Source organism: Malus sylvestris, chromosome 9 (assembly GCF_916048215.2).
Source record: "Malus sylvestris chromosome 9, drMalSylv7.2, whole genome shotgun sequence".
In the NCBI taxonomy this organism is placed as follows: domain Eukaryota; kingdom Viridiplantae; phylum Streptophyta; class Magnoliopsida; order Rosales; family Rosaceae; genus Malus; species Malus sylvestris.
The window spans coordinates 25,249,813-25,264,533 of record NC_062268.1 but is presented as its reverse complement, the minus strand read 5'-3'; the positions used below and the strand labels follow the sequence as shown (position 1 = coordinate 25,264,533).

Sequence of the window (14,721 nt, the reverse complement as noted above, 5' to 3'; positions counted from 1 at the left end):
GGTGACTATTTAATCCGCAAGTCCTCCAAACACCCAATTCGTATTAAATACTTCTATCCGGTGTCTAATATTGCTTGCCAGGCGAGGCCTTATTGTTAGCAGTAAGTCTTAAGGATTCTAAAATGAAATGTAGTTGGTGGCAAGCCTCCATGCTGAGACATTCAAAGGATAAGAAGCACAATTTTCAGTCACTTTTTTTTCAAAAATTAGAAAATAAATACGGCAAATAGATTACTCTAAGTGCTTAATAACGTTTATTTCTGCTTCTGCTTCAAGGTCCTATGTTTGAATCCTGCATTCCTCAATACAGTAAACTATAAACATAAAAACAAAAACCATCTGTGATGCAAAATGATACTCTTGTTACTATAGATTTGCACACCTGACAAAAGCATACCTTTCACAAAGACATTAGATGCTTTCAATTATATTCAAAGATAGAGACAAGTGACATACAAAAAATAGGGGAGACAATTTCATTACCTAACTAGACCCACCTACACTGAAAAAGCTAAGAAAATTAGTCTTGTGATGCACAAAACCAAAAACTCTCTTGGTGGAAAGAACCCAAAAAATCCCATCTCTCACCATTAATTTAATATAATCACAGACAAACTTACCATAAGGAATAAGAACTGATAGAGTAAAAGTAAAACCAGATTAGAAGAAAATTTTGAAAAAAGAAGGATAAGATTTCAAGTAGGTTTCAAGTCCTGGAACATGGTATCCCACCTCATTTCTTTAACTCCAGTACACCAATAACCATCGTCGTTTGCTTCATCACCGTCCATCATCTTTTCTTCCTTTCGTAGATCATACACCACCGGACTCAAAACCTTATCGACGTGATGAGGCCCGGCAGAAACCACCAGAGGACTCCCATTCGTGAGCAGCAACCGGCTGCCTTGCTTGGCCGTGATCAGCTTCTTGTTCCTCTTAAGCATGGCTCCTCTAAACCTTGTCCTGTGATTGCTTGGCCTTGTCACGAGCGCCAGCGCCATTGAGTCCTGATCGCGGCGAACCCACGTCCCTATGTACTCGGCCAAACACCTCTTAGTCCTCTTGATTGCCACCAAAAGCTTTCGCATTGGACGCGGAGTGTTCATACCCTTTGCTTTTCTAGCAATCTTGAGGATTTCTAGCCTGTGTTTGGCTATGGAAATTCCCATGCTTTGAAGAAACTCATGGTTGAAGTAGAAAATGTCCTCTTCTTCTAGCTCATTGTGTGCAAAAGCAAGGCCGTACTCGTACACAAGCGACGGCTCTAGGCCGGTTTTCGACAACCATGAGAACCAGTCCATGGATTCAAATGATGGAGTATGGCCTAAAAAACTTGAGTAGTTTGTGTTTATGATTTTGTAGAGAGAGAGAGAGAGAGAGAGAGAGATGGATGACGTATTTAAAGTAGGAGATGAAGTTTCATGTGGTGACAGAGCGACTAAAGAGAAAAGAAAAATGTGTGTGGGGTTTGCATGTCGATTATATCCTCCAAAATGGGTTAAGGGTTGTCAAACTTTATGGAGTAAGAGAAGGGTTTCCATGTGGAATTGTAGTGTGCCATCAATCACGGCTTGGGAACAAAATAGGGTGTGCAGTGGGACATTCACGTTACTTGTTTTTGTGCGTTTATAGTTGGAAGAAAGTGGAAAATCTACACTATCCAATTTCATAGATTGACAACTGCTACCCCTTGTTGCAAGAGATTAATCAAACTTTAGGGAGGAAAAAAAATAAATAAAGGTTTTGGTTAAACCAAAAGTAAAGGCAACTCAACTATCAATTGGTGCCTTAGTTATATATACATATGAATTGCATATGATGAGTTTGAAGAAAGTGGTTTTCAACATAAAATCATTTGACAGAGCAAGAGGGGACGTAAAAAGGTGCAGCGGCACGGGGCACAGGGCCCCAAAAGTTTTCATCGTCCTAACATATTCATTTAAAATTAATAAAATTGTTTTTTGGTTTAATATGATGATTGGAATTTTTTATAACATGTTGGCCTGAACTACGAACAATTTTTGTTTTTTGGTCATATTACATTTACACACATTGTCCATTATTTGGATTTTTCTGACATGATATAACGTGACAATTATAATTAAATGAAATACTGTCACATGAGATTTACAAAGTTAGGATATATAAGTTGGAACCACTGGGATTATTGTTTTGACACATCTCGACCCGGAATGTCTACTTGGACTCGAATCAAGCTGTGCTGGCCGACACCCGGAAGGTGACGAAGCCATAAAGTGTAGTGATGTGGAAAATGTAAATAAATTTAAACCTAAAAATGCCTAAATATAAGAGTGCGTTTGTGAGCGGGAATGAGCCCATTTACATGTGATGTCAGAGCATAAATAAAGTAAAGTAAAGTAGGATGGGAATTATACCATCAAGGGTAGCCACCTATACTGATATTTGCCAAGAATCCTTATCGATATGAAAGTTCAGCTGCTAAAACCTGGAAAGACGAAAAACAAGGATGAGTGGGCCTAAAAAATAAAGTTTTATAAAAACCTTTTTGAAAACATTGTAACCCCTCGTCCAAGTATAGTTTCCAAAATATACATACTACATATAGTATAAAAATACTTACTGAAACCTGCAATGCTTTAAGGATTCAATATGTCACAAAATTCGTAAATAGGCATTGTTTGGACCCGATTTTACGCCATCGGCCCAAGCAATTGAGGCCATTGAGTAAACATGGTTCTTAATCGTCAAATAAGAAAGTTAAGATAATTTGCTATTATTAAGAGATAATATTATGGTTTTTAATCATAATAATTATCTTTTAATAAATTATCTTAGTTTTCTTGTACAAAATAAATTATAGAGATTCTTGGACTCTTCACTTGGCCTAACATGGATCTGCAAGCGGAAGATAATGGTGGATAGGAGACCTAAGCGAGCTAGGATGTTGTCAGATGATGGAAGACTTGCATGCCGTGTGAAAAGCTACAAGTTATATATATGTAGGCTGTATAGTCTGCATACCCATCAGCCTATGCCGTGCAAAAATCTCTCAAACTATATATATATATATATAATGGTGGTTATTTTGATGAGAGATTATTTGAACCAATCCAAGTGTGCAGGATATCTTGGGATTTGATGTGATAAGACTGAGCACAAAGATTGAATTTGGTTGCATTTTTTACTGAGTTAAGAGTCTTGGGAATATAAGGCTTATCTGAAGCAATTGGTGGAAGAGTTCTAGTACATGGCAAAAACCTATATCAGCTTATCAACCAACGCGCATATGTCCCTATAAATACAGAGGGGGTGCACCATTCAAAGGCCCTCCAATTCAACACGCAACTGCCCTGCACAAATTCTCTCAACAACCTTGAGATTTTTTCCTTTCTCTTTTCGCTGACACACCTTTATCTTGGATAAATAGCACTGTGAAGGCAACCGGTGATATCTTCAGTTGGCATAAACAACATTGTCGCCGTAGAATCAGCTGATCTCGCAGCATCTTCAGTTGGCATAAACAGCACTGCGTCGAGGGCGACTGGTTATCTATCCAAGTCTCGGTTGAGAAGGATTTCCAAATCCTTATTGGTCGAGGTCATCTCATCAGCTTTCTCAACAAAGTGAGCTGTTACAGTTTACTAGGTTCGGCACATTGCACGTCGAGTTATTTTATGATTGGATACTCTCAAGTGGGATTTAGAGTTCGGCATTTCGACGGTCGAACCACGTTTACTGTTAAGACTTATATCCGCTTTGATTATTTGTGCCCTTACACTTTGGTGTCGATTCGACGTGAGTTTACTCTGACAAATACCATCACTGTGACCGAATCCGACGACGACGACGATTTATGAACTTCGTAAGAATAGTAGCCTTGTCTTCAAGTTCAAGAACCCAAAAGGTCGAGACGTGTTCTTTCCTCGGTCGCAATTGTCTTCAAGTTCAAGAACCCAAAAGGTCGAGACGTGTTCTTTCCTCGGTCGCAATCACAAGATGAAATCAGCCGCGCGCTCAACGCAACGACAACACATTTTACTCATCAGCCGAGCTCGGTCGTCGAGTTGGCACGCCCTGCATTTAATCGAAGGACATAGTTAGCTCATAGATTACTCGGCCTGTGTGCCACGTAGGCTTGGTAGTTTTTAGGGTTAACAGGCATATAACTTTTAGTAATCACAATATCTCACTGAAATAAATATATCACATCGAATGCTCATCTACAAATGCTGACACACGAGTTCATGCTGAGCTATTCTGACATGAACACGACTAGGTGTAACAATGATATACGCTCTAGTACTAATTGCCTGTAGCAATCTAGGATAGGACTGGCACCTACAATGGATCCAAAGTGAGCGTATGGTGCGATGTGCACGTACCGTGAAAGATTGACCCTGGCCCGGGCAAGTACTAACATCGGTGCAACAAATGATGAGTAGATAACATAAATATATTCATGCCACAGTGAAACGATAATTCTAGTCAACATACTATTATTCACGTCCATAAATATAATTAAGGCATCAGTAATAATACGCATACCTGTGCATCCTGTAGGATGTAGCATAACGTCATAATTTCTGTCAATGTGCTAAATCTTATACACGTCATGCTAATCTAGGCGTATTCTAGAAAACTCTTTATGAAATGTATAAATGGAAACTAACAATTATATATACTCAATAAAAGAGAAGACCCACTCACATGGACTTGTGATGTCATATCCGTTCGAGTTAGGAAGGCCGGAGTCTCCGATAGTAATTGCACCTAAGCATAATATTATGACCCATTAGTAAAACTCCAATAAGATAATTAAATATGAGGAAACAGAGTGTGGATTTCGAATCAAGGCGTTAAAATATGATAAGAAGGGTCCCCGACAAATTTTACAAAAAGTCATTGGTCGACCCTAAAATGTCAACCGAGACACTCCAGTGGTCAACTACGTTAAAACTTTAGAATTTCACTAAATGGATGCCAAAAATGTACTCAAGGCGTCGAAATTAGCCTAGGAGGGTTCCCGAAAAAATTATGAAAAAACTCAACCTAAGGAATATTCCAAGAATATTCCAGAGAATATTCTAAGCACATTTTGGAATTAGGATGGGCTAATTTAGGGCCAAAAACTTTGGACCAGGTTTTGGGCCTAAAGCTTTTTCTTCTTCTTCTTCTTCGACCGGTTGCCGCTACAACCGCCTGATGGAGAACAAAAAGAGGTTTGAATAGCTTGATTTCTCAATTATTTTTCACACTCTTCCTACCAAAATGAAGATTAAGAGGAGAGGAAGAGAAATATACCAATATGAAGTCATGCCGTGGCTGGAGTTGGCCGAGAAACATTGGGTTTCTCACCGGAAACTGGGGAACTTCCCCCGCGTTGATTCCTGTGTCAAAACGGCACCAAAACATCTCAAAATTACCCTAATCATACTCTAAAACATGATCTAAGAAGGTTTAGGTTGGTTTTGAGGCCCACCTTCGCCGAGAACGGTGAGAACTTGTCGGAGAAAATTATTAAAACAGTGGCGATGCCATTACTCAAAGAGAGAAAGAGAGATATCATGCTCTAGGGCTTCGGGTTCATGACGTATGGTCATACAGTGGAGTGGTCATTCTCACCAGAGTAACAACGACATGGTAGTGGTGGCATGTGGTTCCTGGAGAAGAAGAGTGAGTGAGAAAAGGATTAACAGAGAGAGGAACGAAAGAGAAAGAGGGAAAAGAGAAAGATCCAGGAGAGTGGGGTGAGTGTCACATCTCGGTACGGGCCCCTACCACATCTCAGGCTCAACTCCACCGTAGCACGATATTGTCCGCTTTGGGCCCCGACCACGCCCTCACGGTTTTGTTTCTGGGAACTCATACGAGAACTTCCCAATGGGTCACCCCCATCATGGGATTGCTCTCACCCAAACTCGCTTAACTTCGGAGTTTCGATGGAACCCAAAGCCAGTGAGCTCCCAAAAAGCCTCGTGCTCGGTAGAGATGGGAATATACATATAAGGCTTACATGATCCACTCTCCTGGGTGATGTGGGATGTTACAATGAAAGACACGTGTCAAGAGATGAGAGGAGAGCTTGGTAAGATATGGGCCCCACGGCCAAAAAATTGATAAAATATTAAAAATATCCTATCTGAAATTACTCAAATAATAAAATACCCAAAATTCAAATTTCATAAAACACCCTTAAGGTTCGTAGTTCTGTAAAATCTTTAGCGTAGCTCCAAATTTGATTCTGCTTGCGCCTACGCGTTCATATCATCGAGTACTTCGACAATACAATAAATTAGTAACTCGTACACATCACGAAATGATGGTCAATGAAAGTTAACAATCTTACTTCTAGGGCATTTTTGCCAATTCATCCTTTTAAAATTAATAAAATCATAAAATTAGGGACAGGTTTTCACAATCTACCCACCTTAAAAAAATTTCGTCCCCGAAATTCGAAATAAGTTGCTATACAGAAGATACTCAAAATAGAAAAAAAAATACATAAAGAAGAAATCAAGCTAGAGCGGTTGCATGAAAGAGAATGTAATTCCGTCGCGATCGGATTGCAATGATTCCTCTTTCATGCCTCCAAACTCAAACTTTCCTCTTTCTTCAATACAATACTAAAATATAAAATCTTTTATGAAAACATAAAGGCAAAAATAGATATAGAGTAACATATCATCAAAATACGTGTATATTGTAACGTATAATTTAAAATAGTTATACTGAAATCAAAACTGAACATAGAAAAATTTTACCTTCGCACTTGTAGTGTCAGGTACTTCGAGACTAAGTGCGTAGTATCTTTGGGTCAAGCCCAAACAATAATTAAATAGATAAATAAAAATACTAACATAAATGGGCCTGCTTGCCCACTTGCTTAACAAATCCAACGAATAAGTTATCGATATTGCAGTCTACAACCCGCAATACCGATGACTCACTGTTGTCACGATAAGCAAGCAAAGAATTCCTGAGGGTGCAGTATTACCATCTTGCCCCTCATTGGGAAATTCACCTACATCAACTGAATAATGTCGATTGCGCTCACATACTACCCTCTCGGTTAACAACGCAAATAACACACAATTTCCTAAAGTGTAATCTCGATTATTCAAATACATGTTCGCAATACTCATCTTTAAATTAATGTACATAATTTCTGTAATACATCTCAAATGGTGCCATACCTAAAAACTGAAAGTGTAACTGCAGTTACACGTAACTCTAACAAGATAAGTGTATACTAAACTCTTTCTAAAACTATAGAACGGATGAATGCAACATGTCACAAGGTCTGGATAATTTGTTTAGACTGGCCGTTACTCGAAGGGTGAAGTGTGGTACCGGACAACAACTTTGCACTCATAGCCTTCAAGAAGACTTCCCAAAACTTGGAAGTGAAAAGCGCATCACGATGAAGTACAACAGTGACATGCATACCATGTAATCGAACAATGTAGTTCACAACGCCTTAGCAAGCAGATTCATTATGAATTTCCACTTAGGTTTAGCAAAAAATTACGACGAAAACGCTAGATGAACAATCAAGAATTTGAGAGTCAAAACAAGTCCATCAAAGCTAGAGTACAATATAACTGGATTGCATGCATAATATCTCGCTACAACAATAGCTTCTGGAATATTCAATTACCAACAATAAGGATTCATTCAAAAGAGTGTTTGTTGGGTGATTAAGGAATTAATCGTCACAACTAAAATTTCAAGGTCCAAGTGATTCTTCTTAACTGTCTACCTGCCTCATAAATAATACAAATTGCATTAGAGTAGACATGTACCCAAGGTTGACTGGAATGTCTTTCAGCAAAAAGAGATGACTATGGAATCATGGTCAAGGTAGATGTGGATAGAACATCAGAAAATCTGATAAATTCAAGAATGAGTAATTTTCTCAAGTGATCTAAAGTGTAGTCCCTCTGGACCAACGGAAAGTTGGGTTGATTTGTCAAGTCATTCAATAATCACCGAAACATCATCATAATCTCCACATGTATAAGATACCTCGTACCAGGAGTTTATGATGATATTTCTCAACTCCATTCATATACAGGAAGTGATTATAACCACTCGAACGATTTCTTGATAATTCAAAAATAACGTTAAATCGATGCTTGTGAACTCCAGCTGGAATGGGACAGGAAAGGCTGGAAATGTTCAAGAGTAGATATGTCCTTTCAAATGAAGATGTATTTGAGAAGTTTGTGAGGTTGGTAAAGATTTTGGACACGTTTCTCCACAAAGAAGTGTCATCTGGTTTTTCAAGTAAGAATGATAATTGTTGACTCAAGGTCATGAGTAAGATGGTTCATTTCATATGGTTCCAACCATTGAAAACATAAGCGATAGTCTGTCATGTTGCAATAGTACGCAACCAAAATATACAGAAAAATGACATCGTGGATTTAGAAATTCTTGATGTTATTGAAAGGTGTACAAACAAGGGTAGGAAATACAAAACACCTTAGTTGTCACAACTTAAATCATATTCCACGTCTTAGCTAAACTGATTTTTCCTAGGCTAACATGAAAGGAGAAACACCACTGCTGAAAAGTCACTAACAAACTACTGATAAAATCAACAAGGCCAAGGATATCATATATTTCACAACGATTTGTGGAATATGAAATTTTCTACATTTGAAACCTTTTTGGAAATTGACGGGAATGTCATCTGGTGAGATCACGTCTTCCAAGAAAAGTACATATCTAAACAAAGGTAATATTTGAGGAATTTGGTATAAAGTTGGCTGTTGCTGTTCTGAAAATTTAATCTTGTTGCTAAGGTAGGTGAGAAAGTCATCTGTAAGACTACTATGAATTCGTCAGGCTATGGAAGAAAACTAGGCTCAAAAGGTTGGTCGGGTAGACCATTAATTCGAAGTTAGGGTTAACGGTTTTAATCGTTACCTGATGAAGTTGCTAAAATCTAGATACGATCCTAAGGTTCGGCCTTTCACCTTCACAGATAGGTTTAAGGTTCCCTAGATGAGGTGTTTTGTTGGATAAATTCCTAATCGGTAAGCTTTTGTAACTAAGTTCTCTCAATAAAGTAGGAGTTGTTCGAAAGATATAAGGAAAATTGGTGTAGTACAAGAAAGTGGATCGATGGTGTACTTCACTTCACCATTTGGTGATATCCCAGGTAATTTTTTTGAGAAATGACGCCAAAAGTATACGTCCTCGAAACGTACCATACTACTTTCTTTCACTACGCCATGTGTTAATAGGTCTTTACAGCTTTCTCGATACTCAATTCACTCTTACAACGGGAATTCAACTTGTACTTCAATTTTAATGTTTGTCGGTGAAAGTGACCACAACAATGACTGGTCGAGAATGTAGGGGTAACCAAACTGGGTAATATGGTTAACACAACTATGAATTTACCGTCCTAATACAAGGCATGCTCCTAAGTTTCCATGATTTTAATTTATTCGGCTCAGGTAGTCATTGTTAATCAGTCTGTCAGTCATGCCACTAATTAACGCATACGATATTTTGATATTGTTTGCTACCTTGAAAAAGTGAACCGGCGTTATGGCATAAAGATATCAATCCCAGATACTAGTACTTGTGTCTGGTATCATAAATCATACCGTTTGAATACTAGTTGACAGCTCTTGGATATCGGATAGTATCGCCAATTAGTAGCACCACCATAGGTTGATTACAAGTTAGAGCCCACTCGGGTGGTGTTGGAAATGTGCCCTAAAACCAATCATATGATGATACTTTACGGACATTTCACATGTTAAACTAATCTAGTTTAATATCAAGGGCAAAGATTATTGTTTGAGCCGTCTCATATAAATGTTATATGCTTAAACGATAAGTCCAAGGAATATGTGATTGGGAGAATGCGATCTAAAGAAGTTAGATTCATGAGACCATTCTTTCGTAGACACATCCTAAACGTTCCTGATTATAGGATTGCCAATTGGGCATTGACAGTCCGTTAAGATCAGTACGTGCTGTGTCTTCTCTCAGGGAGAGTGACTAGTCTTGAGTCATTGGTGTGTGTGACATCAAGACAAGTATGTAGGTGCTCAATAGAGAATGAGTTCACTGAACACGATCAACAAAGAGTTCTCATATTCATGTCACATGAGAACTCATGGTTGGGATAATGCAAAGTAGTCATTTGACCTGAGGCATCATAGTTGTCTTGTGGTTAGGTACTTGATCTTTGATTATGTCAAAGTCACCCCATCCGCGGTTGTCCACGGCATCGTCGGGGTTAAGCCACTTAGCCATGGAGGCAAGTGAATGCGCAACAAGGGATCTCTAACCTTCAAACCGTTTGGGGGAGAATACTCTATGATATGATTAAGAATCTCTGGCTAGAGTATGAATGAGATTTAGGAAGTCGTTCCAAATCACATTTAAGGTAATCATATAAGTGCACGAATCACATTGGATAGTAGACATGAATAAACTATCAAACCAAACAATGTGGTCAAGAGTATTGTATTAGAGAAAGACCGTATTGCATTTGTAATCCTAAACTGAATAGGTTCTCCACCTCTTCTGATTAGCTTGGGTAACCATGATATGTTGCTAGGTGTCACTCATGGTTTGTGGAAGCCCTAAACGTGTATAATCACTAAAGGGAGAATTGAAAGTAAGTTTCAATTCACAATCGATTTGAAATGGTTTTAATCGCCCACTGCCTCGCTAAAAGGAACCTAATGGATCGTACACCGTGTAAGGTGGAGATTGAAGAAACAATGGAGATGAGTAAGAATAGTTAAATGGTTTAATTATTTATGGCAAGGATTAATTAATATGTTAATTAATCAAACGAATAAGTTCGTTAAAGACCTCAGGATAGTTTTGGACCTTAAGGCCCAATGGGCTTCGAACGTCAAGCCCATTGAATTAAGTTGTATGACAACTTAATGAATAATGATTCACAAAGGCCCAATTAGCCCAATAATACCCTAAGGCCGGCCATTTAGAGATGGAGTGAGTTTTGAACTTATTTACAAGTTTGCCACTCCAATGAATTAAGGTATAAATATGACTTTATAGCCAAAATTCATTTAGGGTTTTCTTTTGGGGAAAGGATGAGAACATAAGCTCTCCTTTCTCTCTAAAGTGGCCGGCCTCCTTGGAGGGTTTAGCTAGCAATCCTACTACTCCAAGGTCACTCATTTCTTCTTCAATCTAACCTTGGTGAAGAGACTTAGAGGTTCTCAATTTTGGGAACTTGGAGAACCATTTTCATCCATCCAAATCCATAGATCTAAGATGCAAGGAATGAAGGCCCTCTCTTTGGGTGATTAGCCTTTGCTTATGCAAAGAGGAATCTACAAAGGTATAATTTCTCAACTAACAAATGTTGTTTTAAGTTGAGTCAAGGTTCACCAATCTACTAGGCTTTGAATTTCATGGGTAATGTTTTGTTTTTTGAGTGCATACAAGCATGATTCCGCCTTTAAATTTGTTAATTGCATGCTATTGATGTTGCTCAAATGAACATGTTTTTCACAAAATTTCCTTCAAGTGGTATCAGAGCCTAGGTCTAGTATTTGGTGAATCCTTTTGGGTTTTGTAGTTCATAGTCTTTGATTTAAAAGTTGTAATATGTTACAAGCTTTATTCTTGTTTCTTTGAATGTAAATTTTGTTAGAAAATTTGCCATCTCAAATGTTGTAGATGTAGTTCATATCAGCATGAATATTGGAGCTAAAATTTGGTGCCATGTTTTTGGGAAAATTCGGCCAAATCTAAAGGGTGGATTTTTGGGTTCATGTTTGTCTTGTTAAAAATGTTTTCAAGTGACTTTTGGAACCCCTATGAACCCTAGTTTGGTTATATGTTATTTCCCTTAAGTTTGAATGGTTTTGGGATGTTTTTGGGTGAAAAATGTTCATGGAATTTTTTTGAGTTTTTCATGAGTGTTCTTCATTGTTCTTGACATTTTTGCCAGGAACAAAAAGTTTGGTGTTTTGATTCAAAGTTTTGATTTATTTCATAAAGTTTATGTTTTATGTTTTTCATATGTTTAAATGTATTAGATATTTGTTTAGAAAGGTGATGGAATTATTGGTGGGTGTGTAAGGATTAATTCCCTTTCACACATACCACTTGCACCACTTGCATGCTTTATGTCAAACTTACCAATCAACACACACATCACTCCTTTCACCTCTCCAAAACTGGCCACTCCCTCAATGGGAGTACTTTTAGGGCTTTTAGGCAATTACATAAAGTTTTGATAATTTTGTGTATTTGCACTTTGGCCCAAAAGTTTACGTTTTCACGTTTAGGTCTAAAAACGCTAAAGGATAAATTGTTTTGCTCCTTTAATGAAGTTTTTGCATTTGTTGAAATTTTTGGGTTCTAGTTGTAATTACATGAAGTAGTTGACTTTTGTGTTTTTACAAAGTGACCCCAAAAGTTTATGTTTTTGCAATATAGCCCAAAAGGTGAGGTTATTGCATTTTGGCCCAAATTAAGTTGAGAACAAAATTGTTTTGTCTCTTTAAATGAGAATTGGATTTTCATTTCATTTAGCTCCATTTAAATCAATTTTATGGATACAAAAACCAAATGAAAATGTTGCATTCAATTTAATTAGTTAAAGTGTTGATTAATTAAAGGGTGATTATGAACCTAAGCCTACGATAATTGAGCTATGTGAAAGGCCATTTCAAATTTGTTTGAACCATGGGAATGTGTAGATTAGATTTTGGTTGTAATTTGATTTGATCAAATGTTGTAAAAGAGCATAAGCTCTTCTTTACTTTAAAGTAATTTGTTTTATTCAAATGTTGTAAAGAGCATAAGCTCATCTTTACTTTGAAGTACTGCTTTCTTGTATTATTTGATATGCATGAAAATGGAGTAGAGGGTTCAACGCCCCTAAGACAACACGCCTGAATGTGATTAAACGCGTAACTAAAATCAATCACCATCCCTAGACCGAGATTCAACACTAGGCTCGTGTTGAATCTAAACAAAGGTTCATAGTCATCCTAATGCCCTAAGGCAACTATATAGTCCATCAAATGAATGCAAAGTTTATGTTAGTAATATCATATACTCTTGCTTTAAAAACCGTTTTATAAGCATAGTGGGAATATTATATACAACTAAATTCAGTCAAATGGACCAATAGTTGTAATAGGACCAAAATTGTTTTAATAAAGATTAAAATGAATATTTATATGTGATGAGACCTAAAAACCCTCAACCAAACCATTATTAAGTTGAGAAGCGTGAGAGTGCTTTGAACACTCTTTCGTGGCCTTCCACCGTGGTAGGCTCCGATCGTTTGTGACTCGTACACCGGCTTCACCCTATCATGGGGGAGTACAAAGTGCGTGCTTACACTCAGGAGGAGTCTATATGCATACTTGATGTTGTGAAAGGTAGGCAACGAGAATAGCCAACATCATATCATTGTGAGGTTGTTCTTGAGCCCCTACCCAAACTTGCATGGTGGGAATGACTTAACTAAGTGCAATGGAGACAACATCATATCATTGTGAGGCTACATTCTCTAGAGGCCAAATAAGTTGGGTACTTGCAAGAGATGCAAATGAGTAAGCGTACTCTCTCATTATTATTAATGCTAGCCAACATCATATCATTGTGAGGTAGGCTTGGTAATAGTGAGTCTCCCATACCCTACTAAGAGTTACCTCTAAAACTCTCGAATTCCAATGAGGGATATGAAATTTGCCAAAAATAGTGGGTGGTGCTATTTGATTTAAAGACCCGAATCAAATGGCTTAAAATCAATCAATTTATATTCGTTATGTATTTGTTTACCAATATATTTGCAAACGCTATCCAAAACTTGACAAAGAAAAGCCGAATGCTTTAGTTTCCGAACGTGGTACAACAATCCCAAAGATTGTCTTAAATGGATTGTATATGTACCTAAGTAGTCTCATCCTCACAATCTTCCTATTGATAATGTACCATTGGAAGAACATGTTAGATAAGTCTATCATAAAGAGGACAACACTTTTAAAGTCATAATTCTTCAATTACAAATCGTTGTATGAAGAAATAAGAGTTGCTTTGAACAACCCTTAACTAACGCAAACATTAGTGCTTGTTTCTTTGTTACATGAACAAGGAACTTAAGAAGAAAGCACAAAGGCATGGACACTTTATGTGCCATAATTCTTCACTTACAAATTGTTGTATGAAGAAATGAGAGTTGCCTTGAACAACTCTTGAAAGTTTGTAATTATGTTTAGAACATAATGGTTGGTTGACAAAAATAGTCTATCAACATGGACTTATGATGATTTTGAATCATTGAGTGTTGAAGTGTTAAACCACTTCTAGAAACGGAAACTAGGCAAGGACTTCACCTTTATGTCCCTATCCAAATGGTTCACTAAGTTTATTGTAAACTATATAGTGAACAATAACCACACACTCTCCAAATCGTTTGATGTGTATAACACAATTTAAATAAGTTTCAAGAGAGATAGTGGGAGTTTAGGGACCATGACTATTGTAGTCAAAGGAGAAGTCAAATGAAGAAAGCAAAATAAACTCCAAGGGAACAAACTTTCTTTATGAAAGGATGGACATTGGAAGGGGTATTTGCAAGAAATGTCTTGAAAGTGTCAAGAACACACCTTTCGAAGGTGTTGTAAATTGTTCTTGAAAAGTTCAAAACAGTTGGTTCTTCTACTTGAATGCTTGATTCCGTATTAGTAACTATGTTTTACAAATCGTTGTAAAAAT

At 37.4% G+C, this 14,721-nt stretch overlaps 1 protein-coding gene across 1 annotated transcript; it reads right to left on the bottom strand.

The window, feature by feature from the left end:
• Positions 1 to 398: 398 nt before the first annotated feature.
• Positions 399 to 1,456, bottom strand: LOC126581982 (uncharacterized). The gene has a single exon (XM_050245930.1). The coding sequence runs from the start codon at positions 1,299 to 1,301 to the stop codon at positions 696 to 698; it is 606 nt and encodes a 201-aa protein (XP_050101887.1). The 5' UTR covers positions 1,302 to 1,456; the 3' UTR covers positions 399 to 695.
• Between the last annotated feature and the right edge of the window lie 13,265 nt (positions 1,457 to 14,721).

Excerpts from the sequence above, each read along its gene's own strand:
- LOC126581982 (XM_050245930.1), bottom strand. The coding sequence starts at position 1,301 with ATGGACTGGTTCTCATGGTTGTCGAAAACCGGCCTAGAGCCGTCGCTT.